The sequence below is a fragment of the Vidua macroura genome, chromosome 5 (genome assembly GCF_024509145.1).
Source record: "Vidua macroura isolate BioBank_ID:100142 chromosome 5, ASM2450914v1, whole genome shotgun sequence".
Lineage (NCBI taxonomy): Eukaryota > Metazoa > Chordata > Aves > Passeriformes > Viduidae > Vidua > Vidua macroura.
In genome coordinates this window covers 73,061,731-73,086,686 of record NC_071575.1, presented here as the reverse complement: position 1 = coordinate 73,086,686, position 24,956 = coordinate 73,061,731, and the positions used below count along the sequence as shown (strand labels likewise).

General features: G+C 69.4%; 2 protein-coding genes across 3 annotated transcripts; both read right to left on the bottom strand.

The window, feature by feature from the left end:
• Positions 1-257: 257 nt before the first annotated feature.
• ODF3B (outer dense fiber of sperm tails 3B) lies at positions 258-2,136 on the bottom strand. Of its 2 annotated transcripts, XM_053977090.1 has the most exons (5): positions 1,557-2,136; positions 1,369-1,470; positions 908-1,023; positions 468-605; positions 258-389 (listed from the first exon to the last, which is right to left on the bottom strand). In XM_053977090.1, exons 1-5 carry the CDS (start codon positions 2,071-2,073, stop codon positions 315-317), a joined length of 948 nt encoding a protein of 315 aa, XP_053833065.1. In that variant the 5' UTR covers positions 2,074-2,136; the 3' UTR covers positions 258-314. The 2 variants fall into 2 exon arrangements, with proteins under 2 accessions (XP_053833065.1, XP_053833067.1); XM_053977092.1 differs by lacking the exon at positions 1,369-1,470.
• A 7,643-nt stretch (positions 2,137-9,779) lies between these two features.
• Positions 9,780-23,737, bottom strand: CPT1B (carnitine palmitoyltransferase 1B). The gene is made up of 19 exons (XM_053977065.1): positions 23,686-23,737; positions 22,297-22,459; positions 22,070-22,209; positions 21,477-21,648; positions 19,711-19,812; positions 19,493-19,630; positions 18,890-18,967; positions 18,690-18,797; positions 18,006-18,090; positions 17,723-17,918; positions 16,384-16,569; positions 15,324-15,429; positions 14,383-14,499; positions 13,909-14,073; positions 12,935-13,069; positions 11,903-12,055; positions 10,730-10,843; positions 10,419-10,511; positions 9,780-9,953 (listed from the first exon to the last, which is right to left on the bottom strand). The coding sequence occupies exons 2-19, from the start codon at positions 22,435-22,437 to the stop codon at positions 9,864-9,866; spliced, it is 2,319 nt and encodes a 772-aa protein (XP_053833040.1). The 5' UTR covers positions 22,438-22,459; positions 23,686-23,737; the 3' UTR covers positions 9,780-9,863.
• Between the last annotated feature and the right edge of the window lie 1,219 nt (positions 23,738-24,956).

The following is a 24,956-nucleotide window of genomic DNA, read 5'->3' as shown; positions in this document are numbered from 1 at the left end:
GATGCATGTCCCCTCCCTGTGCGGTGTCCCCAGAGCCCCCCATGCCCCGAGGTCCTGGGTGGGATGGGATGGGATGGGATGGGATGGGGTGGCACTGGAGCAGGGAGAGGGTTGGTAGCACATCCCTCACGCCTGGCACGTCCCACCCCACCATGGGGTCCCCCTCCGTAGCCTCGCCAGGGTCTCCCTCAGGATGGGCTTTAGGGGAGCCCCCGCCCCCCCGTGCGACGCAGCGGGACAGGAGGAGAGCGAGCGAGTGCTGCTGTAGTTCATGTTTGTCACAGGCTGACAGTGTCACCCACGGCCCCGCTCCCCTAGAGGTGCAAGTCCATCACGGGGACCACGCATTCCGAGTGGCGCACGCCGAAGGTCTGTCCTTGTTTCTGGTCCTGCGGGAGGACAGAGGCGGTGTGAAGGTGAGGCGCAGTGGGTCCCTGTCCCCCAGCCCTGTCCCCGTCCCCGCTCACCTGCTTGGGGTAGTAGTCGCTGGGGCTGGGCGTTTTGGAGGTCGTGGGCGGGCGGGTCCGCCCCACTATGGTGCAGCGGGGGGCCCGCGCCATGTACAGGTTGGTGTCCACGGTGCCGTAGTTGTTGGGTCCTGGGGTCTGCGGGGAGAGGGGCGGGTGATGCCACCCCACAGACGCCTGTACCCCACACCCTCGGTACCCAGAGCCCCTCCACCCTACACTCTTGGCACCCCAGACTCCTTGATACCCCAACCCCCCCAGACCCCTGGCACCCCCCACCCTTGGTACCCCAACCCCACGGACCCCTGGCACCCCACACTCCTGGCACCCGAGCCCCCGGGACCCTGATACCCCAGATCCCAGTCCCGCAGCACCCCAGTCCCTTTGCACCTGACCCCCCAGCCCCCTGGCCCCCGTTCTCCCGGCCCCCCAGCCCCCACCTTTTTCTTGTCGTCGAAGATGCTGGGGCCTCGCCCTGTCATGGTGTACTGGGGGGTCGATGTCTTGTTCACCAGGCGGGGGCCCACCACGGGCGGCAGCTGGTAGGTGGCAGGGCCTGGGGGGGGGGGGGGGGACACGGCTCAGGGGGACACGGGGCTTCACCCTCCCGCGGGTGGGGAGGGAAGGCTCAGCCCCCGGGGCGCTGGGCACGTCAGCCCAACCAGGGGACGTTGGGGAGCCCAGTCTGGCCCAGGGGGATGGAGGATCCCAGCCCGAGGAGGAGATGGGGTGCCCCACCCAGCCCACAGGAGATTAGGGGGTCCCGGCCCAGTCCAACGCAGGGGAATGATGGGGATCCCAGCCCAGGTGGGGTGTTGGAGGTCCCAGCCCAGCCCCAGGGAGATGACGGGGTCCCGGCCCCGGGGGACGCGGGGGTCCCCTCATACCCCCCCCCTCTCACCTGGCGTCTGCGGGGGTTTGTCCCCGCGGCCGCGGGACCTCATGGAGCAGGCGGGGGCCGAGGGCAGGGTCACCCTGTTGGCCCGCTCGGGGGAATAATGCGCTGCAAGGGGCGAGCGGGGGTCAGCCGCCGGGAGCTCCGGGCGCTGCGCGGGGGTCCCGCCCCCGGGGCGGCCGCCCCTCACTCACCTGGCCCAGGTGTGTTGCTGGCCCGCCGCTCGTGGAAGCGGCCGCCCATGGTGAAGGCGGGACCGCGGTCCCGGCCCCGGGCGGTGAAGCCGGCGGGCACCAGGTACTGGGGGCCGGGGGAGCGCGGCTCCTCGGGGCCCCCCAGCCTCATCCCGAAGCTGTAGGCGGGGGCGCGGCGGCCGGAGGGGTCGCGCAGGTCTCTGCTGAGGGCCGGGCAGCGGCCCGATGGGACTCGGCCCCCCCGGCTCCGGTCCCCCGCGGACCCCTCGGCCCCGCGCTCACCGATGCCGCTGGGGGTCCCGCACTTGGGCCCGGGGTTGCGGTACGCGGCCGAGAGGGGCCCCCGGGGCCGGTGGGGTCTCCAGGGGCCCACCCAGCCGTCGTTTGACATGGGGGGTTCTGCTGGCGGCGCCTCGGCCTCAGGCTCGGCCCCTCGGCCGGCGGCCTCGGGGGGAGACGTGGGCGCCCCCAGCGCGGCTGCCCGGGGCGAGCGGGGCGGCAGCAAAGGCGCCGGCATGCGGCGATGGCGCTGTTGGTGGCAGCGGCGCCCTGGCGACAAGTGACTCCGCGGGGCCGCGGGCGCCGGCAGCGGCGGCGTGGTGGCCGCGGTGTCACAGTGGCCGCGGGGCTCCAGCGCTTTGTCACCCCCAGTCCGCGCTCAGCACCCCGCGGTGACAACGGCGACAGCGCCGGGGATGGAACGCCGGGAGCCCCACGGACACAGCCCGGCACCCCGCGGGTACATCCCGATGGATGCACCCCAAAAATAAAATACACCCCATGGATGCACCCCAAAAATGCACCCCGTGGGTACATCCCGATGGATGCACCCCAAAAATACACCCCATGGATGCACCCCAAAAATAAAATACACCCCATGGATGCACCCTAAAAATACACCCCATGGGTACATCCCGAGGAATGCACCCCAAAAATACAGCCCCGCGGGTACATCCCGATGGATGCACCCCAAAAATAAAATACACCCCATGGATGCACCCCAAAAATACACCCCATGGGCACTTCCCAATGGATGCACCCCAAAAATACACCCCATGGGTACATCCCGATGGATGCATCCCAAAAATACAGCCCATGGGTACATCCCAAAAATACACCTCAGTGGGTACAACCCATTGGATGCACCCCAAAAATAAACCCCGTGGATTGACCCCCAGCACCCCTATGGATACATCCCAAAAATAAACTCCATGGGTACATCCCAATGGATGCACCCCAAAAATAAACCCCGTGGGTGCATGCCGTGGATACACCCCAAAATTCGCCCCATGGGTGCACCCCTGGCACCCCACGGACACAGCCCTGGCACCCCATAGATGCAGCACCCAACACCCCATGGATGCACCCCTCGGACCCTATATCTGACCCCCCAGAACCCCACATATGACCCCCCCCCGGAGCCCGTGGAGAGGACAGGAGGGGCACGGAGACACGGGAACACAAGGACAGGGGGACAGGAGGGGACATGGGGACAGGGGGATATGGAGGCTTGGATATGAAGGACACATGGGGGACACGGGGACATACGGGGGGACATGGGAAGAGCACGGGGACACGGGCACACACAGGGAGAGGTGATGGGGGCGACAGGGGGACATGGGGGACATAGGGGATGTGGGGACATGGGGACACAAGGACACGGAGGGACATGGGGACACAGAAACTGGCTGAGACACCCAGGGGCTGCCTTGGGGACACCCCTTCTCTTGGGGACACCTCCGGTCGTAGCCCCCGCCACCCCCTGTGGGGAGCTCGGGGGCCACGCGGGGCTGAGGGTCCCCGTCCCCTGTCGGTGTCACCCGTGGGACGCAGACACAGCGAAGGGACACGGGGGGGTCCCGGTGCTTCGGTCACTTTATTGGGGGGGTCTCCGTACGGGGGGGGGCTGGGCGTGTGGGGTGGGGGTGGTCCGGGGGTTGGGGGGTGCAGTGAGGGGTGGGGGGGTGGGAATTGGGGTGCAGGACAGGGGTTTGGGGGAGGAGGAGGGGGCAGGATGTGGGTTGGGGGCAGGGTTTGGGATGGGATTTGGGGGCTGGGGTTTAGGGGGTGGTCAGGGGGCTGGGACTTCGGAGGGGCAGGACACAGGGTTGGGGGGCAGAGTGTGGGGCAGGGATGTGAGGTGTCAGGGGCAGGAGGTGGGATTTGGGGAGCAAGACAGTGGGGGCAGGACTGGGAGAGGGGTTTGGGGTCTGGGATGGGGGTTTGGGGTCTGGGATGGGGGTTTGGGGGACAGGAGGTGCAGTTGGGGGGGCAGGGGGTGGGATTTGGGGGACAGGAGGTGCAATTGGGGGGGAAGGGGGTGGGATTTGGGGGGCAGCGCAGCAGGGGCAGGACTGGGAGCAGGGATTGGGGTCTGGGACGGGGGTTTTGGGGCAGGGCGCAGGGTGGGGGTCAGGCCCCAGAGTCGGGGGGCTGCAGATGGGGTGGGGGCCGCGGGCCCCTGGCCCCCCTAGGCCGGGTATTTGCAGATGAAGGGTTTGCGCTCCCCACAGGCCTCGCCCTCCCAGGCCATGAACCCTGCGGGGACACGAGCCGGCGCTAGGACAGGGGACACGTGGGACACTCTGACAGCCCCAGAGCCCCCCGGACACCCGGGTCCCTCTCTGACACCTCCTGACCCCCCCCCCCGTCCCTCCCTGCCCCCCTCTGACCCTCCCTGGCACCCCCTGACCCCCCAAACCTTGGGTCCCCCTCACCAGCTGAGTCCTCCATTGTGTCCCCAGGGCCATTGTCCTGGACCCGGGGACCTCCTGGCACAGGGCTGTCCCCAGGTCGTTGTCCCCATCCCTGGCTCCCCAGGGCCCCCCTCACCTGCCGAGTCCTCCAGGGCGATGCAGGGATGTCCCTTGGGGCCATCGTCCCCCTCCCAGGCCCAGTAGTGCCGCGGGGAGCCGTCAGCCCAGAGCCAGCCCTGGCGCTGTGACAGGGGTGGGACGCGCAGGTGACACCGGGGCACCGGGGGCACGGGGGGACAGGTGACAGCGCGCGTAGCAGGCAGGTAGCGCTGCAGGGACACCAGGACACCAGGACGGGACACGAAGGTGAGGCAGGGCGGGGTCAGGGCAGGTGGGGGTGCAGCGAGCACAGGTAGCGCTGCAGGCAGGGGTCAGCCAGGGGACACCAGGGTGGGACACCAGGGTAGGACACCAGGGTGGGACACCAGGGTGTGGCAGACAGGCACAGGCACAGGCACAGCCAGGCCACGCACCCGCCGGTGCAGCCCGATCCAGACGCCGTCCTCCTTCTCCCTCTCCCTCTCCCTCTCCTTCTCCTTCTCCCCCTCCTCGTCGTCCTCTCCCCGCCGCGGCCGCCGGGCGAGGAAGGCGGCGAGCGCCCGGTGCTCCTCGGGGCTGTGCAGGGACGCCAGGTGGCCCCCGCGGGTGGCCTGGCACCACGCCTGGGGACAGCGCCACGTGCAAGGGGGGTCCCGGGGGTTCGGGGGACACCCGGAACCCCCCATTCCTCCCCCCCCCCTCCAGCACCCACCTCAGCCCTCCTCCAGCTCAGCTGCTGCCCGAAGTAGCCGTAGCAGTATCCCTCGAAGGACAGCCAGCCCCGGGGACACCTGGTGGCCTGAGCCCCTGGGGAGGGGGACAGGGGTGTCACCGCGACCCCCCTAATCCAGCTGGGGCCCCGCGGGGGGGGGGGGGGTCAGGGCAGCGCCGTCCCTGTTTGTGGGGCTGGGGGAAAGGGATGGGAATGGGAAGCAGAGGGTGGGCAGGGGACACTTAGGGGGTCTCAGGGTGTGGGTGTGCGATCTGTGTGAATTTTGGGAGTCTCAGGGTGCAGTTTGGGGGACCAGGGTGCAGTCTGGGGTCTCAGGGTGCAGTTTGGGGGTCTTAGGGTGCAGTTTGGGGTCTCAGGGTGCAGTTTGGGGTATCAGGGTACAGTTGGGGGTCTCAGGGCGCAGTTTGGGAGATCAGGGCGCAGTTTGGGAGATCAGGGTGCAGTTTAGGGGATCAGGGTGCGGTTTAGGGGATCAGGGTGCAGTTAGGGGGATCAGGGTGTATTTTGGGGGTCTCACCCGGCAGGGAGGGGGACAGCACCAGGCACCCCAGCAGGCAGAGCCCCAGGAAAGTGGCAGGACCCATCCTCAGCCTTCCTGCAAAGGGGGAGCGTGCAGGGGCGGGGGGGCGGCCGGGCACCCATCGCTGCCCCAGCACCCACTGCTGCCCCAGCACCCACTGCTGCAGCACCCACTGCCCCAGCACCCACCGCTGCCCCAGCACCCACTGCCCCAGCACCCACTGCCCCAGCACCCACCGCTGCCCCAGCACCCACCGCTGCCCCAGCACCCACTGCCCCAGCACCCACTGCCCCAGCACCCACTGCTGCCCCAGCACCCACTGCTGCAGCACCCACTGCCCCAGCACCCACTGCCCCAGCACCCACTGCTGCAGCACCCACTGCCCCAGCACCCACCGCTGCCCCAGCACCCACTGCTGCCCCAGCACCCACTGCCCCAGCACCCACTGCTGCCCCAGCACCCACTGCCCCAGCACCCACTGCCCCAGCACCCACCGCTGCCCCAGCACCCACCGCTGTCCCAGCACCCACTGCTGCAGCACCCACCACTGCCCCAGCACCCACTGCCCCAGCACCCACTGCTGCCCCAGCACCCACTGCCCCAGCACCCACTGCCCCAGCACCCACCGCTGCCCCAGCACCCACCGCTGTCCCAGCACCCACTGCTGCAGCACCCACTGCCGCCCCAGCACCCACTGCCCCAGCACCCACTGCTGCCCCAGCACCCACTGCTGCCCCAGCACCCACTGCTGCCCCAGCACCCGCTGCCCCAGCACCCACTGCTGCAGCACCCACTGCTGCCCCAGCACCCGCTGCCCCAGCACCCACTGCTGCCCCAGCACCCACTGCTGCCCCAGCACCCACCCCGCACCTTCCACCCCACCACCTCCCCCAGCACATTCACCCCCGGTGCCCCCAGCACCCCCAGGACCCCCCGGCACCCCCAGGACCCCCCCGGCACCTCTCAGCTCCCGCAGCGGCCCCGGCTGAGCTGCAGGGCCGCCCCGAATCCTTTATAGGCCCGAGCGGGGGTGGGGAGCGGGGGGGCCGGGCCGGGAGCACCCGCTCGTGGAGCCGCTGGCACCGCATCAAAGGGACGGGTGACGCTGGCACCCACCCGGGCCACTCCCCTGGGCACCCCCCGGGCCGCGCACACCCACCCCCGAGGGCCCCCCGAGCCCTCCGGGTGCTGCCCCCGCTCTTGGGGTGCCGGGGCAGGGACCCCTGGGGGCAGCGGGCTGTGCTGGGGGCACCGCGTTGGTGTCGCCGTGACAGCACCCGGGGGTCCCTGGCGGGCTCTGGGGTCACCCCTCGGGGAATGGGGGTCACCCTCCGGCCTGGGGGCTCCCCCAGGGGGTGCGGCCGCGGGCCCGGCTCCGTGTGAGCCCCCCAGGATGGGCACGGAGCCGGGAGGGGACACAGGGGGACACGGGAGGGGACACAGGGGCCATCCCCGGGGGTGCCCCCCGCCCTGAGTGGGGACAGGGGGGTGAAGGCGCCGGGGGGGTGCGGTCAGATGAGGGATCTGATAAGGGATCTGATAAGGGAGGGGGATAAGGATCTGATAAGGGCGCGGCTGCGGCGGACACGGACCGAGGGACACGGACAGACAGAGGGACACGGACCAAGGGACACGGACCGAGGGACAGAGGGACACGGACCAAGGGACACGGACCGAGGGACAGAGTGAGGGACAGACCGAGGGACATGGGCCGAGGGACACGGACCGAGGGACACGAACAGACAGAGGGACACGGACCAAGGGACACGGACAGAGGGACAGAGGGACAGAGGGACACGGACCAAGGACACGGACTTAGGGACAGAGTGAGGGACAGACCGCGGGACATGGGCCGAGGGACACGGACCGAGGGACAGGCAGCGGGACAGACAGAGGGACACGGACCGAGGGACACGGACAGAGGGACATGGACCGAGGGACACGGACTTAGGGACAGAGTGAGGGACAGACCGAGGGACACGGACCGAGGGACACGGACAGACAGAGGGACACGGGCCAAGGGACACGGACCGAGGGACACGGACAGACAGAGGGACACGGGCCAAGGGACACGGACCGAGGGACAGGCAGCGGGACAGACAGAGGGACACGGACAGAGGGACAGGGACCGAGGGACACGGACGCCACTCGCGGTCCGGGTCCCAGCACAGCCCACCCAGAGCCCAGCGGTGGCCCCGGGGTCCCCACGGCACCCGGGACAGTTCAGTGCCAGCTCCGAGACCCCCCGGCCGTGGGGCTGAGCCGGGGGGGGCTCCGGGAGGACACAGCCCCAGCGTGGGGACAGCGGGCACCCCCATATGGGGTCGGGGTGCCGGATGTCACCCTGATATGGGTTCGGGGAGGGAGATGTCACCCCGATATGGGGTCAGGATGGTGATGTCACCCCGATATGGGGTCGGGGTGCGGGATGTCACCCCGATATGGGGTCGGGATGGTGATGTCACCCCGATATGGGGTCGGGGTGCGGGATGTCACCCCGATATGGGGTCGGGATGGTGATGTCACCCCGATATGGGGTCGGGATGATGGATGTCACCCCAATATGGGGTCAGGATGTCACCCCGATATGGGGTCGGGGTGCGGGACACAGCCCCGGTGCCGGGGGTGACAGTGACCCCACGGGACGCGCCCCAGGCAGGGGGATGCCCGCGGGGGCGGGGTCTCCGTCCCTGTCCCCGGCCTGGCCCTTCACCGGGGGATGTCCCCCATCTCTGTGCCGGCTCTGTCCCTTCTGAGGGGTCGCCCCTGGTCTCCAGTCCCGGGGGTGTCCCCGACCCCTGTCCCTGTCCTGTCCCCCATCCCGGGGTATCCCCAGTCCCTGTCCCCTCTCCCGGGGTGTCCCGGGTCCCTGTCCCTGTCCTGTCCCCTCTCTCGGGGTGTCCCCGGTCCCTGTCCCCTCTCCCGGGGGTGTCCCCGACCCCTGTCCCTGTCCTGTCCCCTCTCCCGGGGTATCCCCGGTCCCTGTCCCCTCTCCCGGGGTATCCCCGGTCCCTGTCCCCTCTCCCGGGGTGTCCCCGGTCCCTGTCCCCTCTCCCGGGCTATCCCCGGTCCCTGTCCCTGTCCCGTCCCCTCTCCCGGGGGTGTCCCCGGTCCCCGTGCCCCGTCTGGCCCCTCGCCCGCCGGTGGCTCCGGGCTGGCGGCGCCGGGCGGGTGCGGTGGCGGCGGGGAGGGAGGGAGGGAGGGGACGGTGCCAGCGCGGTGCCACCCGGGGCGCGGCGACCCCCGGGACGGACACGGCCCAGGGGCTCTGCATAGGGCCCGTCCGTGCCGCCGTGCCCCGCTGCGCACCCCCGTCACCGGGATGGGGCCGGGCACGGATCACCGGGACGGGGACAGGCACGGAGCACCGGGATGGGGATGGACACGGGGCCGGGCACGGATCACCGGGACGGGAGCGGATCCGGGGATGGGCAAGGATCACCGGGATGGGGACGGGCACAGATCTCCGGGATGGGAACAGGCATGGGGCCGGGCACGGATCACCGGGACGGGGACAGACAAGGATCACCGGGATGGGGATGGGCACGGGACCAGACACGGAGCACTGGGACGGGAGCGGATCCGGGGATGGGCACGGATCACCGGGACGGGGACAGGCACGGATCACCGGGATAGGGACCGGCACGGATCACCGGGACAGGGACAGACACAGATCACCAGGATGGGGATGGACACGGGGCCGGGCACGGATCACCGGGACGGGAGCGGATCTGGGGATGGGCAAGGATCACCGGGATGGGGATGGGTGCGGGGCCGGGCACGGATCACCGGGACACGGACAGGCATGGATCACCGGGACGGGGACGGGCACAGATCTCCGGGACGGGCACGGGTCCGGGGATGGGCAGGATCACCAGGATGTGAATGGCTCCGGGTCCGGGGATGGGCAGGATCACCGGGATGTGAATGGCTCCGGGTCCGGGGATGGGCAGGATCACCGGGATGTGAATGGCTCCGGGTCCGGGGATGGGCACAGACCACCGGGATGGGGCTGGGCGCGGATCACCGGGGTCCCACCCCAGCGATGGTGCTTTTGATGCCTCGGCAGCGCCCTGGCCGGTGCCCACCGGGCCCCCCCCCGAGGAGGCTCCATGGATCGAGCCCTGGCACCCCACGGAAGCCCCCGGGGGTCCCACCCCCGAGGCACAGCGGGGTCACACCAAGAGCCTTTATTGGGAGCGGGTCCAGGGCAGCGACCCCCGGCCCCCCAAAACCGGGGAGCCCCGCGGACCCCCCGGTCACTTCCCGGCCGCGGGGGGAGGTTTGTCGAAGAGCCCCGCGATGTCCAGCATGGCCTGGCGGATGTTGCGGCCGAAACGCTGCGAGTCCTGCGGGCAGCACCCCTCAGAGCCCGCCCGGACCCCCGGCGTGGCACCCCGGCCCCCCGAGCGGGATCCGAAGCCCCCCAGGGTGGGACCCGGACCCCCCCAGAGTGGGATCTGAACATCCAGGGTGGGACCCGGACCCCCCCCAAGGTGGGATCTGAATGCCCAAAGTGAGACCCGAACCCCCCCATGCCCACCCTGGGGCACCCTCTGAGCTGCAGGACCCCCAGCACGGCCTGCACCCCAAGTGGGGTGGGGGTCCCACCCGGGGGGGCTGGGATGGGGTGGGGGTCCCACAGGAAGCAGAGAGGGGCAGGGTGCAGCAGAGTCAAGATCAGGGTCAGGGGCTGTCCCAGACCCACAGGTGACCCCACAGGTGACCCCATGGACAGCGACTGCAGCTCTGGGAGAGCCCCCACCCACCCCTGCCCGGGGAGCCCCCCACCGCACCCCCCGTGCCCCCCTCACCGTCTCGGGGCTGGAGAACTTGCTGGACACGTGGAAGGTGATGAGGTTCTCCCCGGCGATGATGTAGGACACCCCATAACCATCGTCTGCCACCTGCGGGGGGGGCGAGGGGCCATGGGGCACCTGGGGGCACCTGGGACCCACCCGGGGCACCCACCCGGGGCACCCACCCGCGCTCTGGGGTTGGGCTGAAGCCCCCTGGCTCACCCACGTGGGGCTGGGGGTTCCCGGCGTGGGGGGGGCGCAGTACAGACCCCACAGCCACCCCCGCACCCCGCTGCCCCCCTCCCGGTGCCCCCCCCGGTGCTCACGGGGCCGAAGCCGCCGCCGCTGGAGACGTGGTCGGGGAATTTGTTGAGGTCGAACATCCGGAGCTGCTGCTGCGGGGTCTGGCTGGTGGAGAGGCGCCAGGGCTCTGACAGCACCTGCGGGGCCACTCACTGCACCCCAGGGCGCCCCACGGCACCCCGGGGAACCCCACTGCGCCCCGAGGAACCCCACTGCACCCCGGGGAACCCCACTGCACCCCATGGCACCCCGGGGAACCCCACTGCACCCCACTGCACCCCATGGCACCCCGGGGAACCCCACTGCGCCCCACGGCACCCCACTGCACCCCGAGGAACCCCACTGCACCCCATGGCACCCCACTGCACCCCATGGCACCCCGGGGAACCCCACTGCGCCCCACGGCACCCCACTGCACCCCGAGGAACCCCACTGCACCCCATGGCACCCCACTGCACCCAATGGCACCCCAGGGAACCCCACTGCACCCCACTGCACCCCACTGCACCCCGCTCTGTCCCATGGCACCCCGGGGAACCCCATTGCACCCCACTGTGCCCCACTGCGCCCCAGGACACCCCAGTGCCAGAGCGGGACTCCACGTGTGGTGACAGCAGGGTGGGTGGCAGTGCCCCCCTTGTACCCCGCTGTGCCCTCCCGTGCCCCTCCGTGTCCCCCCGCTTGCCGTGTCCCCCGTGTCCTCCCGGTACCACTCTGTGTCCCCCGTGTCCCCTCTGTGGCTCCCGTGTGCTCCCCCCGTGCCCCCGCCCGTCCCCCTCGTGTCCCTGTCCCGTGTCCCTCAGTGCCGGGTGCGCTGCTCCCCCCGTGCTCCCACCCGTGTCCTGTGTCACCCCCGTGCCCCTCGAGTCCTCCCATGCTCCCCCTCAGCGTCCCCGCCTGTCCCCGCCGTGTCCCTCAGTGCCACCCTCATGTGCTGCTCCCACACTGCCCCCTCGTGTCCCTGTCCCGTGTCCCCGTCCCGTGTCCCGTGTCCCTCAGTGTCCCGTGTGCTGCTCCCCCCGTGTCCCCGTCCCTTGCCCCTGTCCCGTGTCCCCATCCCCTGTCCCCGCCCCGTGTCCCTGTCCCCTATCCCTGTCCCCTGTCCCCATCCCTTGTCTCCATCCCCTGTCCCCATCCCCTGTCCCCGTCCCCTGTCCCCATCCCGTGTCCCCGTCCCGTGTGGCCGCCGCGCTGACCTTGGCCAGGAAGGGGCTCTGCGTGCCCAGGTACCGCGACATCAGGTAGAGGCAGAAGAGGTGGCGGTCGATGCCCGCGCCCGTCATGGCGAGGCGATAGAGCTGCTGGTGCTTCTCGGCCGCCGCCTTGAACAGCCGCTGCCGCTCCGAGCGCTGGGGGGCAGCGGGGTGAACCCCAAAACAACCGGCACCCCAAACTGCGCCCCGAACCTGCACCTTGAACAGCCCAAACCTGCACCCCAAACCTGCACCCCAAACTGAGCCCAAACCTGAACCCCAAACTGAGCCCAAACCTGAACCCCAAACTGAGCCCAAACCTGCACCCCAAACCTGCACCCCAAACTGAGCCCAAACCTGAACCCCAAACTGAGCCCAAACCTGAACCCCAAACTGAGCCCAAACCTGCACCTTGAACAGCCGCTGCCCCTCTGAGCTCTGGGGGTTCCGGGGGGGGGTCTGGACTCCAAACTGAACCCCAACACACCCCCCAAACTGCACCCCAAACAGAACCCAGATCTGCACCCCGAACCCGTACCCCAGATCTGCACCTTGAACAGCCGCTGCTGCCCCTCTGCATGCTGGGGAGGGGTCGGGGGGCTGAACCCCAAACTGCACCCCAAACTGCACCCCAAAGTGAACCCCTAACTGAACCTCAAAGTGAACCCCGAACTGAACCTCAAAGTGAACCTCAAAGTGAACCCCAAAGTGAACCCCAAACTGCACCCCAAACTGAACCTCAAACTGAACCCCAAAGTGAACCCCAAACTGCACCCCAAAGTGAACCCCGAACTGCACCCCAAAGTGCACCCCAAAGTGAACCCCAAAGTGCACCCCAAAGTGAACCCCAAAGTTCACCCCGACCTGGCACCCAGCACCCCGTGAGGGACGGTGACCGCTGCGAGGGGTGGGGACATCCACGAGGGGTGGGCACCCCTACGAAGGACGGGGACCCCCAGGAGGGACGGGGGCACCCCCGAGCGCCGGGGGTCCGCGGAGGGCGAGCGTCGGGGTCCGCGCGGCGCGGGCACTCACGCTGCGCCGCGCGTCGGCCATGCTGCGCACGAAGGCCGTGGACTCGGAGGTGCAGGAGCGCACGGTCTCGGTGCGGCCCTCGCGGAACAGCCGCGTCATGGAGGCCTCGTAGGTCAGGCAGAAGGAGCCCTTGTCCTGCGGGGACGGCGGCGTGGGGACGCGCGATGGCCCTGCCTCGTCCCGCTGGGCACACCCCACCTGCTGCTGGCCACGGGCCTGCCCCGGGCCTGTGCACATCCCACCCTTCCCTGGTCCTGCCCCATCCCGTCCCATCCCATCCCATCCCATCCCATCCCGTCCCGTCCCGTCCCGTCCCGTCCCGTCCCGTCCCATCCCATCCCATCCCATCCCATCCCGTCCCGTCCCGTCCCGTCCCATCCCATCCATCCCGTCCCGTCCCGTCCCGTCCTGTCCCGTCCCATCCATCCTATCCCATCCCATCCCATCCCATCCCATCCCATCCCATCCCACCCCATGGATCCCACCCCACGGATCCCATCCCCGTCCCTCACGCGGAAGTGTGCCAGCTGCAGGGTGATCTGGATGAAGGACTTGGGGTTGATCCCATCCCACCCCATGGATCCCATCCCATCCCATCCCATCCCATCCCATCCCATCCCATCCCACCCCACGGATCCCATCCCCATCCCTCACATGAAAGGTGCCAGCTGCAGGACGATCTGGATGAACGAGTCGGGGCTGATCCCATCCCATCCCGTCCCATCCCATCCCATCCCATCCCATCCCATCCCATCCCATCCCATCCCGTCCCATCCCATCCCATCCCATCCCATCCTGTCCCATCCCATCCCACCCCATGGATCCCACCCCATGCCATGGATCCCATCTCACCCCATCCCATGGATCCCACCCCGTCCCATCCCATGGATCCCATCCCATCCCACCCCATGGATCCCACCCCATGGATCCCACCCCATGGATCCCACCCCACGGATCCCACCCCCGTCCCTCACGCGGAAGTGTGCCAGCTGCAGGGCGATCTGGATGAAGGCGTCGGGGCTGGTGCGGCAGCGCTTGATGAGCCCCTTGCCGAAGGTGGAGAACGGGAAGCAGCAGAAATCCACGTCCTCGGCCAGCGCCCGCGCCACCCGCAGCGACGCCTCGATGGCCGCCACCCCCTGGGGACACGGCACGGCGTGGCACGGCGTGGCACCCGCACCCGAACCTGTGCCCACACCTGAACCCGCACCCGTGCCACCCGCAGCGACGCCTCGATGGCCGCCACGCCCCGGGGACACGGCACGGCGTGGCACGGCGTGGCACCCGCACCCGAACCTGTGCCCACACCTGAACCCGCAGCGACGCCTCGATGGCCGCCACCCTCCGGGGACACGGCACGGCGTGGCACCCTCACCTGTGCCCTCACCTGTAGCTGTCCCCGCCCCTGTCCCCAGGCTGTCCCCGCCCCTGTCCATCGTGTCACCCACCTCGGGGGGGATGTCCCACTGCAGGCGCTGGGGGGGGGCCAGCTGCCGCCTGGGGTCCCCCTTGCAGTGCCCCCCCTCCGTGTAGCCCAGCTGGAACTTGTCCGTGGCCAGCATGAACTGGGGGGGACAAGGGGCATTGGGCTTGGGGGGGGGAATTGACCCCCCAGCCCCCCAAAACCCCCATCCCCACAACTCCATAACCCCCCAGAGCCTCAATTCCACGATCTGCCCGGACCCCAAATCCCCAGGACCCTCAAGCCCCCAACCCCGAATTCCCAAGACCCCTGATCACCCAATTCTGTGGTCCCCAGACCCCCAATTCCATGGCCCCCCAACCCTTGAGCTCCCCGACCCCTCAATTCCAGGACCCTCCAACACCCAAATACCCAAATCCCCTGGGCCCCCAATTCCATGGCCCCCCAAACCCCAAATCCCCAAATCCTCAAGACCCCCAAACGTCCTTGATCACCCCCAGCCCCCCAAGCCCCTCGAACCCCTCTGTCCCCCAAAGCCCCCGTCACCCCAACTCCCTGAGCCCCCCAGGCCCCCCCATTCCAAGCCCTCAGGGCCCCTCCAGCACCCCAGAATCCCGACCCTCACCCCACACCCCCAGGCAGAACCCCCACATCTTCCCTCCTCCCTGCCCCCAAACGGGGGTCCCCAGCCTTGGGGTGCCCTACAGGGGTCCCCAACTGAGGGTCCCCAGCCTGGGGGTGCCCTATAGGGGTCCCCAACTGAGGGTCCCCAGCTTGGGGGTGCCCTACAGGGGTCCCCAACTGAGGGTCCCCAGCCTGGGGGTGCCCTATAGGGGTCCCCAGCCCTTGGGGCACCCTGTGGGGTCGCCAGCCGGGGGTCCTCAGCCCTGAAGTGCCCCACTGGGGGTGTCCCCGCCCCAATGGGGGTGTCCCCACCCCGATGGGGGTGTCCCCGCGCCCCGGTACCTCCCAGAGGTGCCCCACGATGGGGGCGTCGGCCCAGGAGTGCTCGGCGTTGGCCCCGACCTTGCCGTTCTTGTAGACCACCAGCGTGAAGGACTTGTCGAACCAGCTGGGGGGCGGCACGGGGGGTTTGGGGGGGATTTGGGGGGTGTTTGGGGGACAGAGGGTACCGGTGGGGGGAGGGCAAGGGGGGGAATGTGGGGAGCTGGCAGGGGAGGGTGGGGGGTTGGAAGGGTTCGGGGGATCTGGGGGGGTTTTGGGGCGCGCGCAGGGGGTGGGAGCAGCAGGGATGGGGTGCTGGAGGGGCTGATGGTGTTGGGGTGTCTTTGGGGTGTCTGGGAATGGGTCTGGGGCCTGGGATTGTAGGATGGGAGTGCTGAAGGTGCTGGGGGGGGGGGGTTTGGGGTCCCAGCAGGGTTTTGGGGTGCCCATCGGTCACAGCAGGGCAGGAGGGACTTGGGTGATGGGGTCTGGGGGGGCTGAGATGATGTGGGGGGGGTTCAAAGGGGTTGGGGGGGAGGCCTGGGGGTGTTTTGGGGTGCCCAGTGGTCATAGCAGTGGCCGTGCAGCAGTGGTTGGGCTGGATGGGGATTTGGGGTGTCTGTGTGTACCGGGGGCAGGTTTTGGGGTCTCAGGGGTGTTTTGGGGCGCGCACCGGTCGTAGCAGCGGCCGTGCAGCAGGGACTGGGCTGGGTGGGGATTTGGGGTGTCTGTGGATGTCTGTGGGTGCCGGGGGCAGGTTTTGGGGTCTCAGGGGTGTTTTGGGGCGCGCACCGGTCGTAGCAGCGGCCGTGCAGCAGGGACTGGGCTGGGTGGGGATTTGGGGTGTCTGTGGGTACCAGGGGCAGGTTTTGGGGCGCGCACCGGTCGTAGCAGCGGCCGTGCAGCAGGGGCTGGGCTGGGTGGGGATTTGGGGTATCTGTGTGTACCGGGGGCAGGTTTTGGGGTCTCAGGGGTGTTTTGGGGCGCGCACCGGTCGTAGCAGCGGCCGTGCAGCAGGGGTTGGGCTGGGTGGGGATTTGGGGTGTCTGTGGGTACCGGGGGCAGGTTTTGGGGCGCGCACCGGTCGTAGCAGCGGCCGTGCAGCAGGGACTTGGCGTAGGCGTCCATGCAGCCGGGCCGGGCGGGCTCGTGGCCGTGCTCCTCCTCGTCCAGCGTGAGGAAGAAGGCCGCGCGCTCGATGGCGTCCAGGGCCGCCTTGTTGGGGCCATGGCTGAAGAACCGCGCCCGCGCCTCGGCCCACGGCACCCTGCGCAGCCCCGGTCAGCGCGGGGCGCCCGGCGCCCCCCGACCCCACGGCGGGGCCGTCGATGACCCCTCTGAGCCCCCCACCCATGGGGGGTGTCCCCGTGCCCGCAGGGTGACAGGGATGGGGACAGGACGCACCGGTGGGTTCCCGGTGCTCCCAGTGTTCCCAGTATCCCCAGTGTGCCCATTCGTCCTGGAGTTCCCAGGAGCCCGCTATGCCCAGCATCCCCAGTATGGCCAGTGTTCCCAGCGTTCCTGGAGTTCCCAGTGTTCCCAGTGTTCCCAGTACGCCCAACATCCCCATTATTCCCGGTGTTCCCAGAGTCCCCAGGTGCCTAGTGTCCCCATTATTCCAATTATTCCCATTATTCCCAGTGTCCCTGGAGTTCCCAGTGTTCCCACTATGCCCAGCATCCCCAGTATGGCCAGTGTTCCCAGTGTCCCTGGAGTTACCAGTGTTCCCAGAGTTCCAGGTGCCTAGTGTCCCCATTATTCCAATTATTCCCATTATTCCGATTGTTCCCAGCGTTCCTGGAGTTCCCAGGTGCCCAGTGTTCCCAGTACGCCCAACATCCCCATTATTCCCGGTGTTCCCAGAGTTCCAGGTGCCTAGTGTCCCCATTACTCCAATTATTCCCATTATTCCCATTGTTCCTGGAGTTCCCAGGTGCCCAGTGTTCCCAGTACGCCCAACATCCCCATTATTCCTGGTGTTCCCAGAGTTCCCGGTGCCTAGTGTCCCCATCATTCCAATTATTCCCAGTGTCCCTGGAGTTCCCAGGTGCCCAGCATCCCAGTACGCCCAACATCCCCATCATTCCCGGAGTTCTCCTGTATTTCCAGGCACCCAGTGTCCCCAGTATCCCCATTTTTCCCAGTGTTCCCAGAGTTCCCAGCACCCCAGTATGCCCAACACCCCATTATTCCCAATATTCCTGGAGCTCTAGGTATTTCCAGTGTCCCCCATTATCCCCAGAGTTCCCAGGTGCCCAGCATCCCCGTCTCCCCATTATCCCCGTTTTTCCTGGAGTTCCCGGTAATTCCACGTCTCCAGCGTCCCCAGTGTTCCCGGAATTCCCACCATGCCCAACACCCCCGTTATTCCCGGAGCTCCCCGGTGCCCACCATTCCCGTTACTCCCGGTGCCCGCACACCTTTCCCCGGCGGTGAGCGCCGCCAGCCGCTCCTCCCCGGGCTGGGGGGGCGAGGGATCATCCAGGATCCTCTGGAATTGCATCTCCAGGTCGGCGGGCGGCAGCAGCTGCCCCCCGTAGTACAGCCACACCTTGTAGTAGCGGCCCTTGTGGTACACGGCCAGGTGTTTGCTGTCCGCCAGGTGCAGCAGCGTGTCTGGGGGGGGGGCACGGGGGGGCTCAGGGCGGCGGGGACCCCCCCCGGGACCGCCCCCCCCCCGCCCGCCGCCCCCCGGCCCCGTACCCGTCTCCTTTCCCGGGATGCGGGTGGTGTTGAACATCCGCTCCGACTGGTACGAGCACATGGGCACCACGCCCAGGGCCATCATCTGGGGGGGACACGGGTCAGGGGGGCTCGGGGGGGGGGGGGCTGTGTCCCCATCTCTGCCGCTGTCACCCCCCCCCCCCCCCCGGGTCCGGGCCCCCCGCCAGCCCCATGGTGACACCGCCCTGCTTCCGCCCCACAGAGCTCTCCCAGGACCCCCAAAATCCATGGGATCCACACAGCTCCCTCAGCCCCACGGGAGCCCCAGGATCCCCCAGACCCCTGGGACCCCTCAGCTCCCTCATCCCCCTGGGACCCCCCCACACCCCCAGCCCCATGTGACCCCCCCCCTTAACTCCCCCATCCCCCTGAGAACTCCCCCAGCCCCCTGGGACCCCCAAACCCCTCAGTTCCACCGCACTCCCAGCTCTCCCAGCCCCACGGGACCCCCCTGGGACCTCCAACCCCATGGGACCCCTCCGGACCCCCCCCCCCCCAGCTCCACTGGGCCCCCCCAGTTCTCCCTCACCGGGGGGATCTCCCCCAGTCCAGCCGCCTCCGGTACAACAGGACCACGCTCACCTCCCTCCCCCCGGGACCCCCCGCCCCATGGGACCCCCTGGACCCCCCCCAAGCCCCCCGGCCCCCCCGGTTGCCCCTCACCGGGGGGATCTCGCCCCGGTCCAGCCGCCGCCGGTAGAGTATCATGGAGTGCACGGCGTTGGCCGCCCGCGCGGCCTGGATGGGGCTGGGGGTCACGTACAGGAAATCCTGGGGACAGGGGACACGGCGCGTGTCGCGGGTGGTGCCGGGGGGGTCCCCGGGGGGGGTTGGGGGTCCCCCAGCCCCCCACCACCCCTTACCATGGCGTAGTAGTTGCTGTTGACCATGAGGGGGCTGCGGCCGCGCAGGTAAATGTACTCCTCCCACCAGTCACTGACCTGCGGGAACGGGGACAGGGACAGGGACAGGGACAGGGGACAGCGGGGACAGCGGGAGGACGAGAGCACAGGGACAGCGATGGAGAGAGGCAACCGCGAAAAGCCACAGGGAGGGGGACATGGGATAAGGGACAGGGACAAGGGAGAGGGGACAGGGGCAGGAACAGGGATGGAGACAAGGAACGGGGACAGGGGGATGGGACAGGGACAAGGACAGGGGACAGGAACGGGGATGGGGACAGGGATAGGAACAGGAATGGGGGACAGGGACAAGGGTTAGGAGACAGGGACAAGGACAGGAGATGGGGGAAGGGACAGGGATGGGGACAGGTGAAAGGGACAGGAAACAGGGACAGAAAGAGGGGACAGTGACTGGGTACGGGATCCTCTGCCCCTACTGCTCCAGCCGGGACACCCAGGAGATCCCAAACCCCTCCTCATGCTGCTGGGAGGGGAAACCAGTTCCGAGGCCACCGCCCCAAAGGCTGCGGGGTCCCCGCTGTCCCCAGGTGGCCGCACACTCACATAGTTGGTTGTCCACCAGGACTTGAGGCGCAGGTACCGCTGGAGCCGCGGCGCCGTCTTCTCCTGGAACTCCTTGGCCAGCGCCGCCATCTCCAGGTACTTGTCATCGTCCAGGAGCGGCCGCACCGACTCCAGGTACTGCGGGAGGGGACACGGGGTGACCCCACTGCCGCGGCCGGTCACCCCACGGGCCCCCCAGCCCCACGGGGGTGGCGTACCCGGGCGACGGTGGCTTTCACGGGGGGCACCGGGAGCTTGGGAAGGGAGCTCTGGAAGCTGTAGAGAAGGGGCTTGCGGATGGACATGATCTTCATCAGCGCCTGCGGGAGCAGCAGCAGCAGCAGCAGGAGGAGGGTGAGGAGGAGGGATGGAGTGAGGATCCACGGCTCCCGCAGCTCCCAAAGAACTCCAGGCACCCACGGCTAAGGGCTCCCAGAGCTCCAACAACTCACACGGCACCCACGGCACCCACAGCTCCCACACCAGCCGCAGCTCCCACGGCATCCGTGGCTGCCACGGCACCCACAGCTCCCAGCTCCCAAAGCACCCGAGGTTCCCACAGCTCCCACAGCTCCTCGAGTTCCCACAGCTCCCATGGTTTCTACATCTCCAAAGGCTCCCACACCAGCAACAGCTCCCATGGCATCCACAGCACCCAAAACTCCCACAGCTCCCACACCAGCCACAGCTCCCACAGCTCCCATGGCATCCACAGCACCCAAAACTCCCACAGCTCCCACACCAGCCACAGCTCCCACAGCTCCCACAACTCCCACGGCACCCAAAACTGCCACAGCCCCCAGAGCATCCATGGCTCCCACAGCACCCAAAGCTCCAAAGGCTCCCATATCTCCCATTGCTCCCACAGTTCCCAAAACTCCCTCATCTCCCAGGACTCCCAGAGTTTCCACAACTCCCATAACTCAAATGGCTCTCACAGCACCCACAGCATGCACAGCCTCCACGGCTCCCAAAGCTCCCACAGCTCCCAAAGCTCCCACAGCTCCCACAGCTCCCCACATCTCCCAAAGCTCCCACGGCTCCCAAATTTCCCTCAGCTCCCAAAGTTCTTGCAGCTCCTGCATCTCCCAAAGTTCCCACAGCTTCCAAAGCTCCCACGGCTCCCAAATTTCCCTCAGCTCCCAAAGTTCCCGCAGCTCCTGCATCTCCCAAAGTCCCCACATCTCCCACAGCTCCCCACATCTCCCAAAGTTCCCACATCTCCCAAAGCTCCCGAAGTTCCCACATCTCCCAAAGCTCCCAGAGCTCCCGCATCTCCCAAAGTTCCCGCAGCTCCTGCATCTCCCAAAGCTCCCACAGCTCCCAATGCTCCCACATCTCCCAAATTTCCCTCAGCTCCCAAAGTTCCCGCAGCGCCTGCATCTCCCAAAGCTCCAAAGTCCCCACATCTCCCACAGCTCCACCCTTCTCCCAAATTTCCCTCAGCTCCCAAAGTTCCCGCAGTTCCTGCATCTCCCAAAGTTCCCACAGCTCCCCACATCTCCCAGATTTCCCTCAGCTCCCACAGTTCCTGCAGCTCCCGCATCTCCCAAAGTTCCCACATCTCCCAAAGCTCCCAAAGTTCCCACATCTCCCAAAGCTCCCAGAGCTCCCAAAGCTCCCAAAATTCCCACATCTCCCAAAGCTCCCAGAGCTCCCGCATCTCCCAAAGTTCCCACATCTCCCAAAGCTCCCAGAGCTCCTGCATCTCCCAAAGTCCCCACGTCTCCCGGTGCTCCCACAGCTCCCGCATCTCCCGGTGCTCCCACAGCTCCCGCATCTCCCAAAGTTCCCACATCTCCCAAAGTTCCCACAGCTCCCAAAGCTCCCAAAGTTCCCACATCTCCCAAAGCTCCCAAAGCTCCCGCATCTCCCAAAGTCCCCACGTCTCCCAAAGCTCCCACAGCTCCCGCATCTCCCGGTGCTCCCACAGCTCCCGCATCTCCCCACACGTCCCGGCGCTCCCGGCGCGGGTGCCGCTCACAATCCAGAGCCGGGTGCTGCGGCTCATGTGCCCGTGGGGCTCGAACATCCAGCCGTGGTAGGAGAGCAGCAGGCGGAGCAGCCTCCGGAAGAGCAGCACGGCCGCCAGCCACGCGCCCGTGGAGAACACCACGGTGCTGACCACGGTCTGCGCCTGGGGGGTCAGCGCCTCGCTGGGGACACGCGGGGGACACGCCTCAGGGCTGGGGACAGCCCGGCTGGGGTCCCTGCAGATGTCCCCAGACAGGGCTGGGCCCCTGGCGGCATTCCCGGGGAACGTGGGGGCCGTGCCTGTGGAGCGGGACCCTCGGGGATGCCCCCAAGTGGGGTCCCTTGAGGGACGCCCCCAAATGGAGATGTCGCAGGCCCCCTGCACCTTCTGGGGGTTGGGGTCCCTCTGTGGGGCCAGGGCTGTGCCCGCGCGGTGGGACCCCTTGAGGGGCGACCCCCAAATGGGGTGGGGATGTGCAGCGTGGAGCCCCCACGGGCCACGCCGGCCTTTGGGGCGTCCCCAGGGGGCCCTGCGGGTTGTCCCCAGCACGGCAGGTGACCGGCGGCCCACCCCGGCGACCTCGGGCCGCGTCCCCCGCTCACCCGCGGGGCAGCCAGCGCTGGATGCGGGCGATGAGCCCCAGGGACGGATCCACCTGGCAGTAGCAGGAGCCGGCGGTGGCCATCACCACCACCATCCAGCTGGAGGGCGACGCGGGGTACACGCCGGTCAGGAAGCTGTTCTGTGGGCACAGCGGCGTCACGGCGGTGACCGGGGCTGGGGGGGGGGGGGCCCTGCCGGGGGAGGGGGCGCCGGCGGCCGAGCCCACCTTGGCGCGGACCAAGCGCTTTTTCCACGAGTGGACGGCGGCCAGGTAGAGCTGGCGCACGGCCTCGCGGCTCAGGTGGAAGTCCAAGCCCTCGGGGGTGACCGTGAACTGGAAGGCCACGGCCTGGTGGGCCTCCGCCATCCTGGAGACCCGCCGGTGGCACCTGCGGGGGGACACCGGGGCGATGGGCGCGGGGACGGCCACCCCCCGGCACGGGCCGCCTGCCACCGACAGGGGACCCCGGGGCGGAGGGGGGACCCCGGGGCGGTGTCGGGACCCCGGGGCGGTGGGTGTCCTCCCCGGTGTCCCCCGGGGGCGGTGCCAGCCCGGCGGTGGCCCGCGGGAGCCCCCCAGGCCGCGTCACGCGGCGCTGCTGGCCCGGTGCCCACTGAGGGAAGGGTCAGCGCTGTCACCGCCGCCAGCGCGGCCCCAGAGGGGACATCGGGGACAGCCCGGACCTGCCGGACCCCAGCGCCTGGCACACGCTGTACCCCTGCCCCGTGTCCCCTGCGGGAACGCGGCAGAGGCTGCACGGACACGGCCGGGGGGCCCCGGGGTGACACCGACTCCCTGTGTCACCACGGGGGTCCCCGGAGACCTCCCCGCCCCGGGGGGGGCCACAAAGCCCCCCCCCCCCCAGCTCTGGGACCCCCCCCCTTGTTGTGGGCACGCCCAGGGGCGCCGGGGGGTGACCCCCCCCTGTCCCCAACACGGGGACCTTTCCCACGGTGGCCTTGGGCTGAGGGTGACAGCCACCCCCCGATCACAGCGGGGTCGCCGTGCCCTCGGCACCGCGTGGCGCCACCACTGTGCCCCGTGGCTCGCCGCTGTGTCACCTGGCCCGGCACGGCGCCGGTGCCACCCCACGGCACGGCCTGGCCCGGCACGGCACCGTGAATGCCCATCCCCGGCCCGGCAGCGGCACGGGCACTGCCCGGGTGTGCGCCACCGCCCCGTGTCACCCCGCAGGGCACCGGGGCACGGCCCGGCCCCGCACCCTGTCCCGCGGGCCGTGTCCCCGCGGTGGGTGGCACCGGGGACACTCCCGCCGTGTCCCCCCGCCCAAGGTCACCGCGGCTCCGGGGCCGCCGAGCCCGGGGCGGCCCCGCCGCGCCCCCGCAGCCCCCGCGTGGGGCCGGGCCCCGCTCCGGGGCGGCGGGGCCGGACCCCCGGAGGGGACACGGCCAGGGGACCCGCGGTGGGGACCCCCGGCCACGCGGGGGTCGCTCCCCACGGACGCGCGTGGGAGCCGGTACCGGGCGCGACGCCGCGGGACGGACGGGGGGTGGGGGGGTTGCCGGTACCGGGGGTGCCCCCCGCGCTGCCGCCGCCCCCGCGGGGCTCCCCGCGCGTGGGTCCCGTGCGCGCCCCCTCCCCGGGGCCCGGTACCTGCGTGGGCAGCGCGGGGGCCGCGGCTCCGCGGGACGGCGGCTCCTGCGGCCGCGGCAGCCGCCAGCCGGTAACCGGACACCGGCGGGGCCGGGCGGGCCCGCTCCGCCCCCGGGGGGACCGCGACACCCGGGGGGACCCCGACACGCCGGGACGGGCGGCGGCAGCCCCGGGACGGGGACCGCGACAGCCGGGGGGACCCGGGTCCCGGGACACGGACCGGTGTCCCGGGGGAAAGCGACATCCCGGGAATGCGACAGGAATCCCCGGCCGGGGGACAGCGACGTGTCGGGACAAGGAGCGGGACAAGGACTCCCCGGGGGTCCCCGTCCCGGGACAGGGCTGGACATCCCGGGACAGCACGGGCATCCCCGGGAATGGGGCGGCATCAACAGCCCGGGCCACGGAGCGTCACCCCGGGGGGACAGCGGGGACAGCGGGGACCCACATCCTGTGACAGGGACACATCCCGGGACAGGGACCCGCACCTGGGACAGGGACCCGGGACAGGAACACACACACGGGACAGGGACATATCTCGGGACAGGGACCCGCACCTGGGACAGGGACCCGGGACAGGGACCTGCATCCGGGACAGGGACACATCCCGGGACAAGGACCCGCACCTGGGACAGGGACCCGGGACAGGAACACACACACGGGACAGGGACACATCCCGGGACAGGGACCCGCACCTGGGACAGGGACCCGGGACAGGGACCTGCATCCGGGACAGGGACACATCCCGGGACAAGGACCCGCACCTGGGACAGGGACCCGGGACAGGAACACACACACGGGACAGGGACACATCTCGGGACAGGGACCCGCACCTGGGACAGGGACCCGGGACAGGGACCTGCATCCGGGACAGGGACACATCCCGGGACAGGGACCCGCGTCAGGGACGTACAGACCAGGACACGAACCCGGGACAGGGACACGCATCCTGGGGACAGGGACACGCGGACCAGGACAGGGACCCACATCAGGGACAGGGACACGAACCCTGGGGACAGGGACAGCGGCTCTGCCCGAGGTCCGCGTGTCCGTGCCCGGGGCAGTGGCCGCTGTCCCTGTGCCCTGCCTGTCACCTGCCCCTGGTTGTCACTTGCCTGGCACCTGGTTGTCACCTGCCCGACCTCTGGCCCCCGTCCCACTTGTCACCTGCCCGTCACCCTGAGTGTCACCTGCCCATTCCCTGCCAGGTGCCCCTGCTGTCCCCTACCCGTGCTCTGTCACTCGCTTGTCCCCTGCCCAAGCTCTGGTTG

Coding starts and splice junctions, on each gene's coding strand:
- ODF3B (XM_053977090.1), bottom strand. CDS start 2,073: ATGCCGGCGCCTTTGCTGCCGCCCCGCTCGCCCCGGGCAGCCGCGCTG. Junction 1,024..1,368: donor CAAACCCCCGCAGACGCCAG/GTGAGAGGGGGG, acceptor CCCCCCCCCCAG/GCCCTGCCACCTACCAGCTG. Junction 606..907: donor TCTTCGACGACAAGAAAAAG/GTGGGGGCTGGG, acceptor CTCTCCCCGCAG/ACCCCAGGACCCAACAACTA.
- CPT1B (XM_053977065.1), bottom strand. CDS start 22,437: ATGGCGGAGGCCCACCAGGCCGTGGCCTTCCAGTTCACGGTCACCCCC. Junction 18,968..19,492: donor CCTGGTGGACAACCAACTAT/GTGAGTGTGCGG, acceptor CCGTTCCCGCAG/GTCAGTGACTGGTGGGAGGA. Junction 12,056..12,934: donor TGGCCGACGCGCGGCGCAGC/GTGAGTGCCCGC, acceptor GCTGCCCCCCAG/CGCTCGGAGCGGCAGCGGCT.